We start from the raw sequence: 21,882 nt of genomic DNA, 5'->3' as shown, positions 1-21,882 counted from the left end.
TGTAGAAATACAATCAGTTTGTACATTCACTGATCTTGTATCTGTCAACTTTGCTAAACTCACTTGTTAGTTCTAGAGCTTTTGTGTAGATGTCATCAGATTTCTCTACATAGACAATGATGTCATCTGTGACTAAAGACAGTTTTACTTTCTCCTTTCCAAATTGGATACCTGTTACTTATTTTTCTTGCCTGATTGCAGTGCTTAGAACCTCTAGGACAATGTTAAATAGAAGTGCTGATTACAGACATCCTTGCCTTGTTTCAGATCTTAAAGGGAAAGCACTCAGTCTTTTATCATTAAGTATGATGTTTGCTGTAGGTTTTACTTGGATAATTTTATCAAGTTGAGGAAGTCCCTTTCTATTCTTATCTGACTGAGGATATTTATCAGGAAGTGAATGTCGGATTTTGTCAGAGGTTTTCTTTTTTGCATCATTGGATGATTGCGCAGTTTTCTTTTTTAGTTTATTGATTGGTATTTGAACATTAAACCAACCATGCATTCCAGGGATAAACCCTGTTTGCCATCAGGTATTATTCCATGGGCTATTTAGAAGTGTGTTCTTTAGTTTTCCAATATTTGGGGGATTTTACAGAGATCTTTCTGTTTCTGATTTCTAATTTAATCCCATTATGGTCAGAGAACATATTTAGTGTGACTTGAATGCTTTTAAATTTTAGACTTGTTTTATATCCCAGAATATGGTCTACCTTGGTAAATGTTCCGTATGCACTTGAAAAGAATATATATTCTGATGCTTTTGGGTCAAATGTTCTGTAAATGTCAATTAGATCAAGTTGTTTGATAATGTCGTTCAAATCTTATGTACCCTTGTTTATTTTCTGCAATAATTATCAGTTATTATTATTGATAAAAAATAATTATTAGTTATTGAGAAATAGTATATTAGCTTGCTAGGGCTGCCATAGCAAAATACCACACACTGGGTGGCTTAAACAGCAGAAATTTATTTTCTTACAGTTCTGGAGGCAGGAAGTCCAAGATCAAGGTATTGACAGGTTTGGATTTTCCTGAGGCCTCGTTCCTTGGTTTGTAGATGGCCACCGTCTCACTGTGCCCTCATGTAGACTTTTCTACGCAAGCCTCCCTAGTGTCTCTTCCTCTTCTTTTAAGGATGCCAGTCCTATTGGATTAGGGCCCATCCTTATGACCTCGTTTAACCTTAATTACCTCTTTAAAGGTCCCATCTCCAACTATAGTCACATTGGGGATTAGGGCTTCAGCATATGAATTTTGTGGGGACATAATTCAGTCTATAACAAGGAATAAAGAAATTTCTGACTATATGCATTTGCCTATTTCTCTTTGCAATTCTATCAGTTTTTGCTTCATGTATTTTGAAAGTTTTGTTATTAGGTGCATAAATGTTTAGGATTGTTTGTTCTCTTGATGCATTTACCCTTTGTCATTATGAAATGCCTTTCTATATCATTGGTAATATTCTTTAATCTGGAACCTACTTTCATATTAATATAGCCATTTCAGCTTTCATTTGATTAATGTTATCGTTATCTATTTTTTCTATCTTTTGTCTTTAAAAAATATATAATCCGACAATTCCTACCTTTTAATTAGGTATTTAAGCTATTTACATTAATGTGATTACTAATATGGTTTAAATCTATAATCTTGCTACTTGTTTTTTATTTCTTTCACCTATTCTTCATTCTTCTTTTCCTTTTTTTTTTTTCCAATTTTAGATTAACTGAACTTTTTAAGTAATTTTGTTTTATCTCCTTTGTTGGACTATTACCTAGAACTTATTTAGCAGTTGCTTTATGGTTGATAGAATACCACTTTAGCTTATCACAGTGTGTTTTTAAGTGATAGTCTGCCCCTTCTTGAATATTATGAGAGCCTGATGATAGCATACTTCCATTTCTCTCTCCTGAGCTTTGTGCTGTCTTATCATAAAAATTACTTTTACATTTGTTAAACCTCATATTACCTCACTATTAGTTTTTGTTTAAACAGTTAAATTATCTTTTAGTGAGTTTTAAATAGTAAGAAAATAATCTTATATATTTATCCATGTGATTACCATTTCTGGTGCTCTTCATTCTTTTGTGTAAAGCCATGTTTCCATCTGATATCATTTTCCTTTTGTCCTCTCTTTAACATGTCTTGTAGTATGTGTCAGCTGGTGATAAATTATTTCAGCTTTCAGCTTTTGTATGTCTTAAGAATTTTTTAAGTCACCTTCTTTTTTGAAAGATATGTTTGCTGGGTACAGAATCCTAGATTGGCCGATTTTCTCTCGGTACTTTATATTGCTGTACTGCTTTCTCATTTGCTTTTTTTTTTACATGAGAAATCTGCTGTTGTGCTAATGGTTGGTCCCCTGTACATAACATATCTTTTTTCTTCCCTCTGGATACTTTTAAGATTTTCTCTTTGTTGCTGGGTTTGAGCAATTTGATTATCATGTGCCTTGGTGTAGTTTCTGTCACATTTCTTGTACTTGACATTTGTTGAGTTTCTTGGATCTATGGGTTTATAGTTTTCCATTTTGGAAAAGTTTCAGCCATTATTTCTTCATATCCCCCCCCCCCCCCCACCTTTTGGAGACTCTAATTACATGTATGTTAGGCAACTTAAAGTTATCCCACAGCTCACTGATGCTCTGTTTGTGTATTTATTTACTTAGATTGTCTCCTTTTTCTGTGCTTTATTTTGGGAAGTTTGTACTATAATGTTTTCAAGTTCACTAATCTGTTCTTCTGCAGTATCTAATCTGCCAATAATCTCATCCAGTGTATTTTTCAGAGACTTCTAATTTTTACGTTTTCTTCTTTAGATGTTTGATTGGATCTTTTTATACCTTCAAAGTCCCTACTTACCTTTTTGAACATATGGAATACAGTTGTAATACCTCTTTTAATATCTCTTCTGCTAATTCTAAAATCTGTATTAGTTTGGGGTCACTTTCAGTTGATTGATTATTCTCATCATGGGCTTTGTTTCCTGTTGCTTTGCATGCCTAATAATTTTTGATTGGATATCAGATAATTTTTTTTTGATCTGGTATATATAAATATATATTTATTGATTTTTAAAACATTTATTGAGGTCATATTGAGTTTTAACACTGTGTAAATTTCAGATGTACGTTATTATATTTCGGTTTCTGTGTAGATTGCATTGTGTTCATCACCAATAGTTTAGTTTTTATCCGTCACTGTACACATTTGCCCCTTTACCCATTTTGCCTTCTCCCCACCTCTTTGTCTTCTGCTAACTAGTAATCTGTTCTCCTTCTCTGGGTGTTAGTTTATCTTCCATGTGTGAGTGAAATCATACAGTATTTTTCTTTCTCTGTCTGACTTATTTTGCTTAGCGTAATACCCTCAGGGTCCATCCATGTTGTTGCAGATGGCATGATTTTGCCTTTTTTATGGCTGAATAGTATTCCATTGTATATATATACCACATCTTCCTTATCCGTTCATTCGTTGATAGGCACTTGGTTTGCTTCCACATCTTGGCTATGGTGAATAATGCTGTGATGAACATAGGGGTGCATAAATCTTTTTGAGCTGTTGATTTTGTATTCTTTGGATAGATACCAGAAGTGGAATAGCTGGATCATATGGTATTTCTATTTTTAGTTTTTTGAGAAATCTCCATATTGTTTTCCTTAGTCACGGCTGGATACCAGATAATTTTTTGATTGGACACCAGACTTTGTGAATTTTATCATATTGGATGCTGGATATGTTTTTATTTCTACAGATATTCTTGAGTTTCTTCTTGAATGCAATTAAATTACTTGGAAATACAGTCATGTGTCACTTAACAATGGGGATACGTTCTGAGAAATGCGTCGTTAGGTGATTTCATTGTTGTGCAAACGTCGTAGAGTGTACTTACACAAACCTAGATGGTATAGCCTACTACACACCTAGGCTTTATGGTACTAATCTTATGGGACCACTGTTGTATATGTGGTCTGTCATGACTGAAATGTTGTTATGTGGCGCATGACTGTAGTTTGATCCTTTTGGGTACTGCTTTTTAGATACAGTAGGCAGAAGAGCAGCAGTGCTCAGTCTAGAGTTAATCATTCCCCACTGTTAAGGCAAGATCCTTCTGTGTTTTCTGTGCACTAATCCGTGAATCATGTGGTTTTCTGGTCTGGCTGTGGGAACAGCCACTATTCCTACCTCTTTATGAGCACTGAGTGCTATTTCCTCTAATCCTTTCTGGCAATTCTTTCCCCAGCCTTTGGTAGCTCCCTCATAGGTGCACGCATGTGCGCGTGCACACACACACACACGCACATGCATGTGCTCGTCAGTACTTGACTGAATACTTAAGGGGGACCTTCTGCAGATCTTAAGAATTTTATGCAGCTCTCTGTTTTCTGGTACTCTGGCTCGTGAATTCTTACTGCCTTGTTCTGCCTGAACTCTTAGCTCCTTCTCTCCACTCAGGTGGTACACTGGCTCCTTCTCCCTTCTCTGCATCCTGGAAACTTTCTTGATGCAGGAATTTGGGACAGTTGTAGAGCTCACTTCATTTTTTCCTGCCTCTGAGGAACTAGATAGATTCATTTGCCTGTTCATGAACATCCTATAAATAGAATCATTCGCTGTGTGCTCTCATGTCTGACTTCTATCAACTCAGCATAATAACACTTTTGATGTTGACCCGTGATGTTTTGGGTATTAGTAGCTTGTTCTTGTGTATACCCAAACAGTATTCCATTGTGTGAATATACCATGGTTGGTTTTTCCCTTCTCCTTTGGATGGACATTTGGGACATTTCCTGTTTTGGGCACTTTTAAATAAGGTGGCTATGACCATTCTTGCACTAGTGTTTTATGGACATGTGCATTTATTTCTTTTTAGGGTCCATAGGAGTGGAATTGTTGAGTCATAGGATTGATGTAGACTTAAAAATATTTATAAGAAATTGTCAACCCATTTTCCAAAGAAGTTGTACCATTTGTTTCACATTCTTGATAACATTTCATCTTCTCAGTGAATTTTAGCTATTCTGATGATGAGTAATGGCCTCAGTGAATCCATGTGGGTATCAGTTACTGATAGAATACACTGTCACGTATCAACAAATGGGTATAATTATTGGTATTTGGTTTCTAAGGCAAATTGAATTTTTATAAGATCATCAGATACTGTGCGCCTTGACTCTGCAAACATGAATTTGGTGGATGAGTGGTTCATTTCCTCCCAACGTATGTAATGGATTGATGCTATACTAGGTTTAAGGAGGAACCACATATCTTATCACACAGGTCTTATGATTGCTTCTCCTTCTGCAGAAGTGCACATCAGCTCAGAGGGTCTGAGGGGCCAGGAGAATCAGTTAGCTTCCTCTGAACATCATCGTGCTGTTCGCTAATCATTTCTTCCAGAGGATAAAGCGTTAAGACTCTGGGAATGCGTGTGGATTACTTTGTCACAGAAGTAGGTGGTTGTAAGCCTGCAGTCTGGAAGCTAATACATGATCACATAAGCAGTGTTGATTCGTGTAGCACTCCTGACGCGCTCTGCCCAGAGGATTTACAAGCGGGGCGAGTGTGAGCTTCGCTCTGGGACTCTGGCATCGGGAATGCTGACAGGGTATCCGAGGCTGCCCTCGGGAATCCCAGCGTTGGCAGGGTGGCCTCTTGTTCTTCTCTGTTTGCTTGGTAAAGTTCGCATTTTAGCTCTTCACAGACTCCACTAGATTTATTATCTCCTGAAAGGAAAAAGGGAAAGCAAATAAGCCATGAATTGTAGCGCTGACAATTTCTCCCTGTACTTTTTCAGCCAGAAGAATTAACTTCGAGTCTGCACAGTTTTAAGAACAAGGCCTTCAAAAAAGCCAAAGTCTGTGGAGTTTGCAAACAAATTATTGACGGTCAAGGGAGTTCATGCCGAGGTGAGTCCATGTTTATCGTTCTCTCGCTGATTAAACCGAAGCAAGGCAAACAAACAAACAAAAACCAAAATGAAAACCTTCTTTTGGGAGTTTCCAAAGTTAAATCCTGGAATTCCCCTTCTTAGTCTGTGTTTACCCCCCACCCTCACTGGGCAGGGGCCGACTGTATTTGTACAGATAAGTGCTCAGGAGGAAATTTTTCCAGGAAGAGCAAAGCTATTCATAATGGAGAGGGGTCAGTAAGGAGTAGTTCATGACCTATTCGTGTCCGTTCTGTAGTGTCAGTAACTTGGCTATTCATTTGTACTTTCTGATCTCTTACCAGAGTTTATAAACGAGATTTTTCTGCTCAAGTCAGGGCTCACTGTGATACGTTCCCTTCAGCCTATTGTCAGACGTTGCTCTTGTTGCTCTTGTCAGTAAACAGATCCACCCCTTCGCTCTCTGATGCTTAAGCACCAGGTAATCAGTGCACCTTGCTATTTTTTGTGCTTGGACGTTAATAAATCTGTGTAGTGGACACATGAGGATGACGTCTCTTGTTTTCCTGGAACCCTAGAATTGGGGCTAGGGGTTGTGGGCCCGCATCACAGAACAGAGGTAGGTTGGTGGATGGGGCCCCTGGAGAATGCTTGGGCTGCTCTCTGGCATCTTGTCATTGATGGGTTTGGGATTTTCTCGATAGGACATTTGTGGGGTCTTGCTGGTGGGCTCCTGTTGTGTTGGGACTATCTCTCAGCTCCCTTTCCTCCCTGTGGACCCCCTGGCACACGGTCCCTATTGGCTGCTTTGGGGTAGGGCTGTGAGGGCAAGACTTATGTCGGTCAGACTTCAATGGGGTGAGGATGTGATCAGGAATCTCAGGGTCTCTTTCAGAGGTAAAGAGTCTGAGAGCAGAGGGGAAGCTGGTGTGGCCCCCTCCTGGGAAGGGCCCCTTCCCAGTCTGTGCTGACAATGCTCCGGGAGCTATCAGTACATCATCAACTCCTGCCACTCCTTCCCCCGATGCTGCCTCGTGGGGGTTTGCCAGAAGCCTCCTTCCTGACTAACCCTGCCCCCACCCCCCCGGGTGTCTCTGTTTCAGAGTCAGTGCACCTTGAGGCCTGCACCTGCTTATCTGAGCGTGTGGGCCCCTCTCACTGTCTCCCTGGAGGCAGCCTGTGTGACGGGGCCTGGGGGCTCCCCTGCATCTAGACCAGGGGAGCTGTGGCCTGGGGTAGAGAAGTCACCGTGGGCATGTGCACTGGGCATGGACCACTGCCAGGCCTCCTCCCCACGCCTCCCCCCACCCGGCAACACATGCACACACAGACGCACACGTGCACTTGCAAACACACATATGCAGACACACACATACGCAAAAATCCAGAGGAGGGTGGCCTCATGGGTGTGCTCCTCATGTGGGTGAGCAGGACTCTTAGCCAGAACGTGTCCCCCGGGGTGCTGATCTCATTCCTTGTGACTGGGAGGTTGACTTTCCTCGTCTGCACCAGGGTGATGCTGTGGCCTCCCCAGGGCTGCGTGGGCGTTCATCTGTGGAATTCATTTAGATCCACCTCCAGGGCGGAGAACAGGGTGTTTAAAATCTACCCTGAGCAAACTGGTGTGATGTCTGTGTGGTCCAGAATGTTCTAAAGCCCGTGTGTGTAAATGGCCCCCCACAGCCCATTGGTGGGCATGGGTGGGTGTCAACCTTTTCCCACTTCCTCTGCGAATTCTCTGGAGTTCCAGTTTGGGGAAGCAGCAGGATCCCGCCACGTGCTGTCCCGGAGGACCCGGGGCCACGTGGCCGTGTGGAGGGGCGGCAAGCTGGCCTTGTGCAGTGCTGTCTCTGTCTCGTTTGGCTAACGCGCCTCTGCTCCAGGAATCCCTGTGCAGAACTGTTTTATCTTGTGGGGGAAATACATTCTAGGCCCGTGGAGAAAACTATTGACCCACCCACTTTTTTCCTTGAAGAAAATCATTCACCAACAATTATCCTATAGGTGACCTCTCCTCTCAAGCATGGCTCATCCTCCGCGTTTCGTTTCCCTCTGGCAGGGACCCATTGCCACCGCCTCCTTGTGCAGGGGAGGAAGGCAGGGCCCACATGATGGGGCACTGAGGTGCCCGCCCCTCTGTGTCGCCCTGGCGCTTGGCCGTGGTGGTCCGATGGTCGGAGGGAACGTTAGCAGTAGAGAGAGATCGGGAGTTGGGCTCAAGTCTTTGCTCTGCCACCTATACCCTGGCTACCCTTGGTCACAGCATTTAGGAGCATCTCTTTTCTCAGCCATAAAATGGGTATGAAGCTATCAACAGAGCCAGCGAGATACGCATGAGATGTGCTCGTCTAGCTGTGCTGAGGTGACAGGTGCAGGGCCACCCTGACTCGCCCATCAAATCACTCCTCTGTGCTGGGAAGCAGCTCTGCGTTGCACCCGAATGTGCCAGCCTGTTCAGAGGGTGTTGGTTCGGCTCTTCGGGGGAAGAGCAGCCCCACGTTCGCAGGCTGTGAGTCCTCCAGCAGTGGCTCTTCTCTCACGCTCGCCTTTCCAGTGTATGTGCGCACTAGCAGATATGCCCACGTTCCTCATTCACGCCTTGCCTCTCCTGGTGTCATCTTCTAAGGCCGTGTTCTTCTGCTTTGAGCCCTCCAGTCACGAGGACAGGTATGGACTGTCCCTCTGGGGCCCGGGTCCGTCCTTTGTGGCCAGGTAGTGGCATGTGCTTCCCTGGAGCACGTGGCTGCTTTTAGCTGAGAGCACTCGCTACAGAGGCCACCTCTTGGGCAGGCTTGGGGAAGTTGCACAGGCTGTCCAGTTTTCGGCCAGAGGAAGCAGCTGCCTGGACGTGGGCTCAGGAGAGGTCAGCGGGAGCAGGTCTGCGTGACGGATGAGGCCCGTGTCCTGGAGGAAAGTCAGGGAAAGCCTGCACACTCAGGTCCCTGAGACGGATTCCAGGGCACGGCGGTAGGTGGCATGGGAAGGAAGCAGCAGCGGTAGGCGCTGTTGGAGGCAGTGCATTCTGATTTCTGGGAGAAGGGCACCTGCCTCGCGCGAAGAGCGCAGGCTGGGTTCATAATGCAGTGAGTGTTGTCCCTCGGGCATGTATGCGTTGGGGACCGGGGACTCGCCTATATCACTATGTTAACGAGATAGCTGTAGACATCTCTAGATAGGTATTTTGTAGAGGCAAGCTGTGTCACTATGTCTGCTGTCTTCTCCCCAGAAAAATTCTACCTTCATGGGGTGGAATTTAAAATTGTGTTATGAGAATACCCAATAGATTGTCATTTTTATGTGCATTACTGCAATAATTATGTTAATAGACAATAGCTACTCCTTTTTTTTTTTTTCGAAAAGTAAAGGACTCTATGTGCCAGGAATCTTTTAGACATTTTAAAAAGTTAAATTACTGTGCATGTGAGATGCCATGAAGCTGTTCCAGGCAGCAGTCTGCTGCTCAAAGATGCCATCATCTGCTTGAGGACAACAGGGCGTGTGACCAGAGACTCTGGGTGCAGGCTGAGCTGGTCTGAGATCAGTGCCCGTCCATCCGCAGAGCCGTGCCAGGCACTAAGAGAATGCCTTGCTGCAGCCTGGGTCGTGGGGGCTCGCAAGGTGCATTTACAGACAGACCCCACCCTCCTCTGCTCTCTGGCCTCATGGCTTGTCTTTTTTGTTCTTCTTTCTTGGTTTTTTGACGGTTTAGTGGGGAGTGCTGTGTAAATAATTGCGGGTGAATCAAGGATCTCAGAAAAGATGCGTCATGGAAGAAACCAGTCAGGAATTTTACCGACCTGGATTTTAATGACAGAGACTTAAAATATGTATACTGAACCACTGCAGAGAAATCTTGAAATCCTATATAGAAGCAGAAACAACTCCAAAGTCTGTAGATCTCTCTCTCTGCTCATAACTTAGGAAGAGTTGTAAACTCTTCCTTCTTATGAAAGCAAAGTTGAGATTCCAGGAATACTTAGCATACAGTTTGTGAGGACAAAACATGATAATTTTTGTAAAGATCTTAGCGCAGTGCCTAGCACGGAATAGATCTAGTAAATCGCAATTATCAGTATTTTTCTGAGATTTTTCTCCAGGTGACGTCTCTGATGTAGTGGTTCAAATTCTAAGCTCTGCAGCTGCGCTGTCCAACCACGGCCACCAGCCACGCGTGGTGGCTCTTGGACACATGATGGCTGTTCCAAGCTGGATGTGCTGGACCTGCAGAACGCACTGGGTTCTGAAGGTGTTGTGTCACAAAACGATGTCACGTATCTCATTAACAATTGTGTAAATAATGATTACATGTTGAATGATAATATTTCAGATATATTGGGTCAAATGAAATCTATTAGTACACTTAATTTGAAGTTACTTAGGTGGCTTGTGTTACACCCCTGTCAGAGCTGAGAGCCAGCCAGATCTGGGTTTGAATGTTGCTCAGCACGCCCGGCCAGAGACCCTGGATTTGCAAAGCCTGGGGAAGGGCAGGTGTCCTGTCCATACTGATGCCTGGGGACCCAGATCTGCCACTAGGAGCCGACAGTGTGGACAGCGTAGACGACAGAGCGCAGACGGCCTCAGCTCTCCAGCCTGCATTCGCTCTGTGCTCGGGGCCACCTCCCGAGCTGGGCCCTTCTCCACTGGCCGCCCTGTGCCCCGTGCCCTGCCCTCCCTCCTTCCTACCCTGGATTTGACTCTTTGCCTTTGAGGTTTGCTCTCATTCTGAGCCGCCTTCTCCTGGGCAGCCTGGTCCTCTTGCTGCCCACACTGAGAGAATGGCATTTTAACTGTTGGTTAGCTTCGCGTGTTTCAAAAACATCTGCCTTCATGGGGATGGCGAAGTCCCCTCCAGGCGAGCCCTTTCCCGGGCACAAGTTTCTCTCCTGATGAGACTTACCTATAGGAGAACAGTTTATTCTCTGCGTGGGTTTTGCTCTTAAGATTTGCAATGACACCTTTCCTCTCAGGTGTCCTTGTCGATAGTGCGTTGTCCTCCGTTGCTGAGCAGGGGCCCTTGTAAGATGAGAGCTGGGATTAGAGGAGAGGCTTGCTGGAGATCCTGGAGGGAAAGAACACAGCGGGGGCTTGTTTTGTAAGATTTGATGGTTTTGTCTTCAGAGATCACTAGACAGGCTCCAGGTGTAACACTAGAATTGGCACACCCTGTGACATTGTCAGGGAAAAAAGGCCTATGCAAGCCACCAGTCTAACTGGGATAAAAACAGATATTTGAGTTAGGTTTTTGTATGTGTTATTGTTGTTGTTGGGTATCTTCAAAGGGAATTGTTTTAGCTATTGTTCATGTCAGCATTCTGAGGACCTGGCCTTTCCCCTTCTACACTGACACACTTGCAGATGGGCAGGGGCAGGGTGTGGCAATCCTGCTCACAGACTGGAGTAGGGAGCCTGGCAGAGTCAGTGACTGGCTCCTCCAGAAGAAGCTGGCCCTGGATGGACTGCATCTCTTTCCTGGTTCTCAGTTTGATCTTTACGATTTGCATGTTGAGTAGTTAATCTTCAGGATTGCTTCCTTTCAGCAGTAAACTATATAGAGACCATAAAAAGAGACCGTTTATTAGTTTTCTCTCCTTGTGATTTATACATATGTCGTATGTATTTGCATGTTGAGCCAATGTGTAAGTGCTGCCTGTAGACAACAAGGCCTGCCTGTTGCATGTATTATCTAAGTAATCACACACACAAGTTCTGTGAGGTCTTGGTAGAAGGGCCTTTTCCTTGGCTGATTTCTGGAGAAGCAGCAGGGCATGGTAGAGGGGAGAATGGACTGTGGAGACAGGCTGCCAGGGTCCCGGCTCTGCCTCTCTCTGCTTGAATTTTCTTTTAGTGTCATTGTGAGTCATTGTGAATAGCAGATTAAATTCCTGTGGAACACAAAGAACATTGACTGGCCCAAGAATGTGTCCAATAGTGTTAGTGATGATGATGATTGATGATGATGATGATGATGTTATTGTTGTTGGTTATGGTGAGGGTGATGGTGTTGATGATAACAGTGATTGTAGTGATGGTGGTCATGGTGATGGTGGTGATGATGATAATGATGGTGGTGATGATAATGGTGACTGTAATGGTGATGATGGTGGTGATAGTAATGGTGGAGAAGGGTTAGGGATGTATTCTCTGACTCAGGCTCATATTTTTACTGTTCCTTTTCTGGCTCATTCTTGATCTTAAAGTCCCTTACTTTCACATTTTAACCTCTTATAGTGCCACAAATTTCATATGTGGTTAAATTAGAAGAAAAGACTTCATTTTTAAGAAGCTGTTATGCTTGCACTTAGAGGCTCTCTTATCCCTGTTTCTGGAACTTTAACTACAAGAAAAGCCAAGGGAGGAAATGATGGTAAGCAGTGGGGTTAGGTGTTTGATTATGGTTCACCTCATGCTGCTCAAAACCCTGCTGATGCTGTTCCAGCTCTGTGCCCTCACTACAAGTTAGGGCTCTTGGTAACCTGTTCTCACTACTTCATCAAGTTCCCTTGGGTGGTTTAACATGTTCCAGTTTCCACTGATAACCCTTTTACAAACCCAACTTGGTCATATTTTAGATAGGCCAGTGGAGGGCACTGGAATGGTGACCTTGGTGTTCTGGTACTGAGTGGGTCTTGAGAGTTGTGAGTTCTGGGGGATTTGGCCCTGAGAGGGAGATTGGTCTAGGAGGAGCTAGAGTCAGACCAAGCAGAAGTGATCCTGTTGGAGAGGTGGTTTGCCTGGATCTGATAGTGGAATAGGAGAGAACAGACTGGAATGGAAAAGGATGGCACGGAATAAAGGAATGCTGCGAAGAGAGACAACCAGGAGCCTGAGGGAAATAAAAGCTGGAAAAGGGAGCAAAAAGGAAGCCAGAGTAAAAATGACTATAGGGAGTTTTGTAAGAAATATTTGATGATGACTTTTTCCCTTCAGTTAATCAAACACATATTAAGTATCTCCTGGAATAAAAAGATGAGAAAGGTGTGTCTTGTCTTTGAGGGGCTCACAGCCTGGGGTAGAGTCCTGTGTTTATAGCCATCACAGTCTGAGTGAGGAGGCCAGTCTGTGAGGAGCTCACAGTCTGGAGGGGTCCTATCTGTGAGGAGCTTACAATCTATGGGGGGAGTCCTGTCTGTGAGGAGCTCACAGTCTGGGGGGGCAGTCCTGTCTGTGAGGAGCTCACAATCTGGGGGGACAGTCCTGTCTGTGAGGAGCTCACAGTCCATGGGGGGAGTCCTGTCTGTGAGGTGTCACAGTCTATGGGAGGTGTCCTGTATTTGAGGCCATCACCGTCTGTGGCGGAGTCCTTTCTGTGAGGAGATCACAGTTTGAGGGAGGCGTCTTGTCTTTGAGGAGCTCACAGTCTGAGGAAGGAGTCCTTCTGTGAGGAGCTCATAGTCTGATGGGGGCGTCTTGTCTGTGAGGCCATCACAAAGTACAAATATTAAGTGATTATAGTTAAAGGCTTAGGGTAGGTGGGCAGGTCCCTAAGGTATATGTGATTCAGTGCATGCTTTGTGCCAGCTGCTGTATTAGAACCCAGGACATGGTGACAGTTACGATCCACAATGATCCTAAGGAGCGAGCAATGTGGCCAAGCCGTGACTGTGGCTTTGGGCCCTCTGCCCGGTCCCCTCCTGTCTCATTAACCAGTTACTGGGGACGAGGAGAGGCTGGCAAACTTGAGGGTAGATGCGTGAGAAGCAGAGGTGACGCCCAGGGCTCATCTCTCCCTTGGTAAATATGTGTAGAGTGTTGTATAAAAGGTTCTGACAAGCCTGTAAGACAGTGGCCTGGATTCCCAAGGCTCCTGGAGACATTTTGAAGAATAGCAGTTCCAAGACAACATGTAAAAATGTCGGGTGTTTCAGAGCCAGTTGCTGTGGGTAGTTGCTGCTGCAGTGGGAGCTGGGATGCCTATCCAGGTCTTTGGAAACCCCTCTTTGACAAGGGAGCTGACTTGTGGAATGCAGACCCTCAGCGGTGGAGGCGAGCATTCAGGCCGACTGGATCTGTGTGTCGTTGCTTGCAGGAAAGCCCATGAGAAAGGCACTCGCCACACACCTGCTGTCAGATGCGGGGTTAAGCTGAGGGAGGAGAAAGAACAGACTCCTGACGGGAAGCACTTGGAGGAGCTGACCTTGGACCCGGGAGCACTGAATTCCATCAACTCTTTCACTGGGCGCCTCTCAGCTTTTCATTTTTGCAAGTCGACAGATGAAAAGTGGCATCTCCCTTTATTATATTTTTCATTCTTCTGGTTCTTACTGAGGTTGAGCATCTGAAAAGATACAGAAAGCTGTCTGTAATATTTATTTAGTAAACTAGCCTTTCAAATCCTTTGCTCATTTAAAAAATTATTTTATTTTCTTCTTGATTTCTAAGAATTCATTATATTGTAAATATTAATCTTTTTATCTCTTGTATTAGGCAGAATGTTTGCCGATTTTTGATGGATTTTTGACCTACAGAAATGTCAGTTTCTTATCATTCTACATTAATATATTGTAAACATTCCAGGCAATTGCTTATCTAATTTTGTTTGTGGAGCGTTCATCATGTGAAAGTTTTAAGATTTGGCTTGTTCAAATCTCCCATCATTTCATTTAGTTTCTGTTTTTGTTCCTTATTTAGGAATGTCTTCCCTTCTCGCTGGTAATAAAGATGTTCTACGATATTTTACTGCAATATTCATTTCTGCTTTTCCAGTTCTGGTCCAGTTTCATGGTTGATTCATCTGGAATGCCTGTTATTTATGCTATTTTCCATGAGTGAGCCCGTTTTCCCAGCGTGATTTATTGTGCAGTCCGACCTCTCTTAAGGGAGTTGTGACGATGTCTCTCTCCTGTGCCGCGTTCTCACGTGTGGACGGGCCCGTTACACGTCTGTTTTTGCAGAATTTGTTTTGTGCTGTACAGTTTTATATCTTTTCACTTTGCCTCTTATAAGCATTGTCACGTATTAGATTTTTAGAAATCATGATTTTTGAATAGCTACTCAATATTCTATTTGTGGATACATAATTTTTTCTTTTTTCATTGCTTTGGTAACTTCTTTTTTCCATGGCAGGAAGGAATCTTTGGTATCACTTTGTTCTACTCCTTGTTGCATACAATGAGAAGAGTGGCATTGCTGTCTCTCTCTATTTTTTGTACTTGTTGTGTGTGACTTAGTGGAGAAGCTGGGTCCTCCTACCTGCTTCTGCAGTCAATCTGTTTCCACATTGTATTAGGTAGGGTTCTCCACCGAAATAAAACCAAGAGGATGTATTCAGAGAAAGAGATCTGTTATAAGGAATTTGCTCACACCGTTATGGAGGCTGAGAAGTCCCAAGATCTGCAGTTGGCACCTGGAGACGCAGGAGAGCCGAGGTGTAGTTCCGACCCAAGTCCAAGTTCAGAGGCCGGAGAAGACTGATGTCCCAGCTTGGAGACACTCAGGCAGAGAGAAGGAATTCCTTCTTCCTCTGCCTTTTGTTCTATTCAGGCCCTCAATGGATTGGGTGAGGCCCACCTATATTGGGAAGGGTAATCTGCTTCACTCAGTCTGCTGATTCAAAAGGTTACCTCATTCAGAAACATGCTCCCAGACACACACAGAATAACGTTTAACCAAATATCCGGGCATCCTGTGGCCCAGTGAAGTTGACACATAAAATTAGCCATCACAAACATGTTTTGATTAAAGTATCTGAAAAAATCTAGCCCCATGTGGATATGTATTTGGGGAAAAAAGACATTTTATTAGGCTTTTCAGATTATTGTGGATATTCTTTTTAGATACTACACCAAAACTCAAGTGATAGTTTCTTTTTTGTGAGGAAGATTAGCCTTGAGGTAACATCCGATGCCAATTCTCTTTTTGCTGAGGAATACTGGCCCTGGGCTAACATCTGTGCCCATCTTTCTCCACTTTATATGGGACACTGCCATAGCATGGCTTGACAAGCAGTGCATCAGTGTGTTCCCAGGATCTGAACCTGTGAACCCCGGACCCCCGCAGCGGAGTGCACGCACTTAACTGCTAAGCCACTGGGCCGGCCCCTCAAGTGATAGTTTCTTAAAGTTAGGTTTCAGTGTGGAATCTGGCACCGAAGCAATGAGCTTTTCCTACTCTGCTCTGTTGAAATCCATTGGACTATCTAGCACTTTGAGTGGGTCTTTTACCTGGGAACGACCATGTAACATCATTCACTGTCATTTGGAAAATATTGGTTCACTGAGTTAAGTGGATCTTCCAAATGTTGACACATTTGTTATACAATATCAAGAAAACCCCTACAATTGTTCATATCACCGTCTGTTTTATCAGAAAAACCTTAGGAGTTGTCAAGCTCATGGCGATGGATACAAGTCCTCCAAAATGCTAATTTTCATTTGAAATCTCAAATTTTGTCATTGGCCAAATGCTGTCTGCTGTTTTGCTTATTGTGACAGGCGCACCTTGTTCATTTTTGAAACTGCTGAGCACTCAAGTCTGAGTAACCATATGTTGCTGTCAGGAGTTCTTTCCAATACAGATGATGTTCGCTGAGAGAGTGGCTAGTATAGCAGCCAGCTCACACTTGCACAGTGCTTCTCCCCATGCCCCACCATGCTCCGCTGTGCAGAGAAGTGCCCTGTGCACATGTCCCGGTTGGTCTCACAGAAAGGGGAAAAAGTGAGAAGTTGAGTACTGATTAAGTGGTGGACAGTGAGGACTGTATTCCACAGCAAAGGAGCAATACTTCCTGAAATCCCTCTACTACACACCGAGTATGTAATGGTTCTCAAAAGATGTTAGGCGTCTTCTGTTAAGTGTGTTGTATCCCTGGATAATTTGAGTGAGTGTAGAGATGGCAAGAGGTGTGTGAACTGGTTGGTGAAATGTGATTAAGAGGCATAAACTGGTGGAAAATACAGAAGAGAAGGAACTGAAGATGTATTATGGGGGCGATTTGGGCATTCATGGGAGGAGAGCTCAGGGTAACCTGAACACAGGGCCGCTTGAGAGTTACGTGGAGGGAGGTCTGTGGAAGTAGAGAGAACATTCTAGCAACCCATGAGCCTGGCATTGGATGGAAGATCATGGGCCTTGAGAATTATTGGGTGCTCAGCACCCAGAAGCAAGGGAAATTGTAATTAAGAAAAACCCACAAGGGGCTGGCCCTGTGGCCTAGTGATTAAGTTCAGCACGCTCCGCTTTGGTGGCCCGGGTTCGGTTTCTGGGCGCAGACCTACACCACTCATCAGTGGCTGTGCTGTGGTGGCGAGCCACATACAAAATAGAGGGAGATTGGCAAAGATGTTAGCTCAGGGTGAATCTTCCTCAAGCAAAAAGAGGAAGATTGGCAACAGGTGTTAGCTCAGGGCGAATCTTCCTCAGCAGAAATAAATAGATAAATAAATAAATAAATAAAACAGGTTTATAAAGAAAAAAAAAGAAAAGAAAAACCCACAAGAAGGAGGTGTTTAAAGAACAGAGTTGGTGTGTTGCAGTGGGATCTTCCGAAACTGGATGGATTGCAAGAGCAGAAGTGGCAATGCGAGGTGCGTCAGTGGTGCACCGGCCAGCCCTGTTCTGTGCTCTGTACGTATACTGCATGTTCCACTCTCCTCTCAACAACTCACTTCACAGATGAGGAAACTGAGCTCCAGATTGTGAGATCTCTGACCTCCAGTTTGGAGGATGTGTTAATGATTTCAGCAGGAAGAAGTTGGACAAGGGTCCTGAAGGAGTGAAAGGAAATGGGTAAGAAGGCGAGTTTTTTTTTTAAACCAAAGTGACCTATTTGCCCTTAGGATTGATGAGATTCTTTTCACATAAGTAAGTGAAACTACGGAGATGCTGAGGAAATTGCAATGAACATATTTGTATAACGCATACATTTATGCCATCTCAATTTAAAACCATCAATAATGGTTTTAGGAGGCAGAATCACAAACTTAGAACAACCACATAGTGATGGTCCCAGAAATGCTGAGATTTACATGTTGAGTTTCATCCGGGAATGGAGCGTGGAGTCTCTTTGTTTTAGAACCTGCGCAAGATTTTGCTCCTTAGAGAGACTGCTGGATTTTTTAAAAATGATTTTTTGTTACCTGAGTAATTCAGGACTGTTCATACAATTGAAAGTTGCCTAGGTTTATAGAAGTTTAATATTTAAAACAAAATACAATAGAAAACCCCAAAGATTCCACCAAATACTGTTAGAACAAATAATTCAATGAAGTTTTAGGATACAAAATCAACATACAGCAGTCAGTTGCATTTCTATACACTATGCATTTCTATTCTATAACAATGAACTATCTGAAAGAGAAATTAAGAAAGTATTCTAATTTTCAGTAACATCAAAAACAATAAAATACTAAGGAGTAACTTTAACCAACAAGGTGAAAGACCTGTACACTGAAAACTATAAGACGTTGATGAAAGAAATTGAAGGCCACACAAATAAATGGAAAGATATCCTCTGTTCTTGGATTGGAAGAATTAATATTGTGAAAATGTCCACACTACCTAAAGTGATATACAGATTCAATGCAATCTTTATCAAAATTCCAATGGCATTTTTAACAGGAATAGGAAAAAAATCCTGAAATTTTTATGGAACCACAGAAGACCCCAAATAGCCAAAGCAATCTTGAGAAAGGGCAGAGCTGGAGGCATCACGCTTCTGATTTCAAACTATATTACAAAGTTGTAATAATCAAACAGTATGGTACTGACATAAAAACAGATATATAGATCAATGGAACAGAATAGAAAGCCCAGAAATAAATCCACTCATATAAGGTCAAAGGAGCCAAGACAAAGGAGCCAAGAATATACAATGGGGAGAATACAGCCTATTCAGTAAATAGTGTTGGGAAAACTGGACAGCCACATGCAAAAGAATGAACCTGGACCACTATCTTACACCGTACACAAAAATGAACTCAAACTGGATTAATTTTAACTGTAAGATCTGAAACTGGAAAACTCCTAGAAGAAACGTAAGTGGTAAGCTCCTTGACATGGGTCTTGGCGATGATTTTTTGAATTTGACACAAAAAGCAAAGGCAACAAAAGCAAAAATCAAGTGGGACTATGTGAAACTAAAAAGCTTCTGCACAGCAAAGGAAAGCATCAACAAACTGAAAAGGCAGCCAGTGGAATGGGAGAAAATACTTGAAAATCACATATCTGAGAAAGGATTAATATCTCAAATATGTAAAGAACTCAATAGCAAAAAACCAAACCGATTAAAAGTGGGCAAAGGAAATGAATAGACATTTGTCCAAAGAAGACATACAAATGGCCAACAGGTACATGAAAAGGTCTCAACATCACTACTCATCATGGAAATGCAGATCAAAACCACAGTGAGATAGCACCTTTGGTTATTGTCAAAAAGACAAGAAATAACAAGTGCTGTGAGGATGTAGAGAAAAGGGAACCCTTGTGCACTGTTGGTAGGAATATAAATTGGTGCAGCCAGTATGGAAAACAGTATGGAGGTTTCTCAAAAGATTAAAAATAGAATTGCAATATAATCTAGCAATTCCACCTCTGAGTATATACCCAAAGAAATAAAATCACTATGTCGAGGAGCTATCTGCACCCCCATGTTCATTGAAGCATTATTTGCAACAGCCAAGATATGGAAATGACCTAAGTGTCCGTTGATGGATGAATGAATAAAGAAGATGTGGTATTTATATACAGTGGTATATTATTCAGCCATAAAAAAGAATGAAATCTTGCCATTTGTGACAACATAGATGGGCATTGAGGGTATTATGCTAAGTGAGATGTCAGACAGAGAAAGACAAATACTGTATGATTTCACTTATATGTGGAAGATAAAAAACAAAAATCAAACTCATAGAAACAGGAAGGAGAATGATGGTTACCAGGGACTGGGGAGTGGGGAAATGGGGAGATGTTGGTCAATAGTACAAACTTCTAGTTATACGATGAATCAGTTCTGAGGATCTCATGTACAGCATAGTGACTGTAGTTAGCAACACTGTATTGTATACCTGAAATTTACTAAGAGAGTAGGTCTTAAGTGTTCTCACCACACACACAACAAAATGTTAACTGTGTGAGGTGATGGAGGTGTTAATTAACTTGATTGTGGTAATTATTTCACAGTGTATATGTATATCAAATCATCATGTTGTACATTTTAAATATATACAATTTTGTTTGTCAATTATACCTCAGTAAAGCTGGAAGAAAACAACAAGTATGAGCTGCCGGCATCCGCTTCTGAGAGAGTGGTGGATGCGAGAGCCTGAGGGTCAGAGTAAATACGTACATTTTGTCCTTTTGGGCCTGCGTGGTTTGGGGATGCAGGTTGTCGGGAAAGTTCTGGTGCTTTCTGTGGCCTCCCTTCTCGCTGGGGACTGCACTACAGAGAGAGGTGGTGAGGTTAGAGGGTCCTGCCCCCACCCCACCGTGTGCAGTCCTGCTGGTCACCAACTTCTGAAGGCAGCCCTAGAACAGGTACGAGTCGGTAGACAGTTGTCTGAGGAATGACACTTCAGGTCTCACCCCAGACCCCAGTCTCCTGTCAGTCAATGGGCAGAAGATCTGTAGCTCTTGCATGGGGTGCAGTGAAAGTTCAGCAATGCCTGTGCAGTGAAAGCTTCTCATAGTGCAGTCTGTGCACGGGTGGGTGCTCACCCTGTTAGCTGCCGTTCCTCCTGTTTGTGTCGCTATTTCAAGGAGCTGGCGATATGCAATGAATGTTGCCGTCCCTGGGTGAGCTTGGCCCCGGGCAGGAAAGGTGGACACACAGAGATTACTTCGAAACAACGGGCCATGGGATGAGTGCTGGAGAGAGGAAGGTGTCCGAGGGGCTTCTGGAACACGTTTGGGCACTTAGCCCTGCCTGGGAGGGGCAGGTGGAGGGAGGGTGGGCTTCCTGGTGTGGGAAGCACCTCCTGCCTTCAGTCTTGAAGAAAGTCTGCTCGACACGGAGGGTATGTGGAAAATTCTGGGCAGAGACAGCAGAGCAGGGCCAAGGAGGCGCATGAGGATGGTGTGAGTGTGGTCCTGGTGTCAGGGAGGAGAGGCTATTGGAGCTATTGGCATCAGCCACGGAGGATGTTGGATCAGTGCCGAGGAGACTGTGCTTTCTCCTGTAGGCGAAAGGATTGGACAGTGAGTCTGGACACTGTTCACTTCAGTGTTTATAATGTGTTGGAAAGGCAGGTACGGCTGGATGAGAAGCTGGGGCCCGGGGTGGAGAGGGGCTGGAATCCCAGCCTGCACAGGCCACAGCTTGGCCCCTCCCTCTCCCTGATGGGGTGGTTATGAAGATCAATTGCAGTAACACACGGGAAAGCATCTTGCACAGGGCCGGGCACAGCTCCCACAGATGGATAGCTGAATTGCTGCTCTGAGGAGAAAGCCAGGGACCAGCTGTTGGATGGGAAGTCCATAGAACTTTGAGGGTCACCTACCTGCATACTGGAAACAGTGGGTCCATCTCTTGAGATCTCTGCCTTAGTGCTTTATGTAATTTCGCTGTGATTAGTTAACCTTTGCGAACGCGATGATTTTGCCCTGCAATGGCCCATGGCTCTCTTGTGTTAGAGTCGGCCATCCACTGTGAATATCACACAACTGTCACTGTGCATCCACTGACCCTTTCAGGCTGTGCTGTCCCTTTGTATTAATTATCTGCTGCTGCATAACAAATTACCGCAAAAGTTAACCTGATGATAGCATCTGTTATTTCTCAGCATTTCTGTGGGTCAGGCATTTGGGAATTATGTGGCTGGGCAGTGCTGGCTCAGGGTCCCTTAAGAGGCTGCGTAATCTGAAGGCTTGACTGGGCCCGGAGGCCCCGCTGTCTGAGGTGACTCCCTCCCACAGCTGGCGAGGCGGTGCTGGCTGTTGGCGGGAGGCCTCGGTTCCTCCCCTGTGGACCTCTCCACAGGGCTGCTTTAGTGCCCTCAGAGCATTGCCCCGGCTCTCCTCAGAAGAGGTGGTCCAGGAGACCAGGGCAGAAGTCAC

The 21,882-nt window shown here is 44.0% G+C and overlaps 1 protein-coding gene across 5 annotated transcripts in view; it reads left to right on the top strand.

The window, feature by feature from the left end:
* Positions 1-21,882, top strand: part of TNS3 (tensin 3) — a 252,434-nt gene that overhangs the window by 39,403 nt on the left and 191,149 nt on the right. For 4 of the 5 annotated variants that reach the window (XM_058534774.1, XM_058534773.1, XM_058534772.1 and 1 more), the window contains exon 2: positions 5,800-5,911. Coding sequence is in view for 2 of the 5 variants with exons in the window: in XM_058534772.1 (XP_058390755.1) it covers positions 5,800-5,911 (112 nt within the window). In the remaining 3 variants the exon portion in view is untranslated. Of the gene's footprint in view, positions 1-5,799; positions 5,912-21,882 lie in introns of those variants that run through there. The other variant, XM_058534775.1, reaches the window with a different exon arrangement.

This window comes from Diceros bicornis, chromosome 41 (genome assembly GCF_020826845.1).
Source record: "Diceros bicornis minor isolate mBicDic1 chromosome 41, mDicBic1.mat.cur, whole genome shotgun sequence".
Lineage (NCBI taxonomy): Eukaryota > Metazoa > Chordata > Mammalia > Perissodactyla > Rhinocerotidae > Diceros > Diceros bicornis.
Note: the sequence above shows the minus strand (reverse complement) of the source record. Positions and strands in the feature narration are given on the sequence as shown.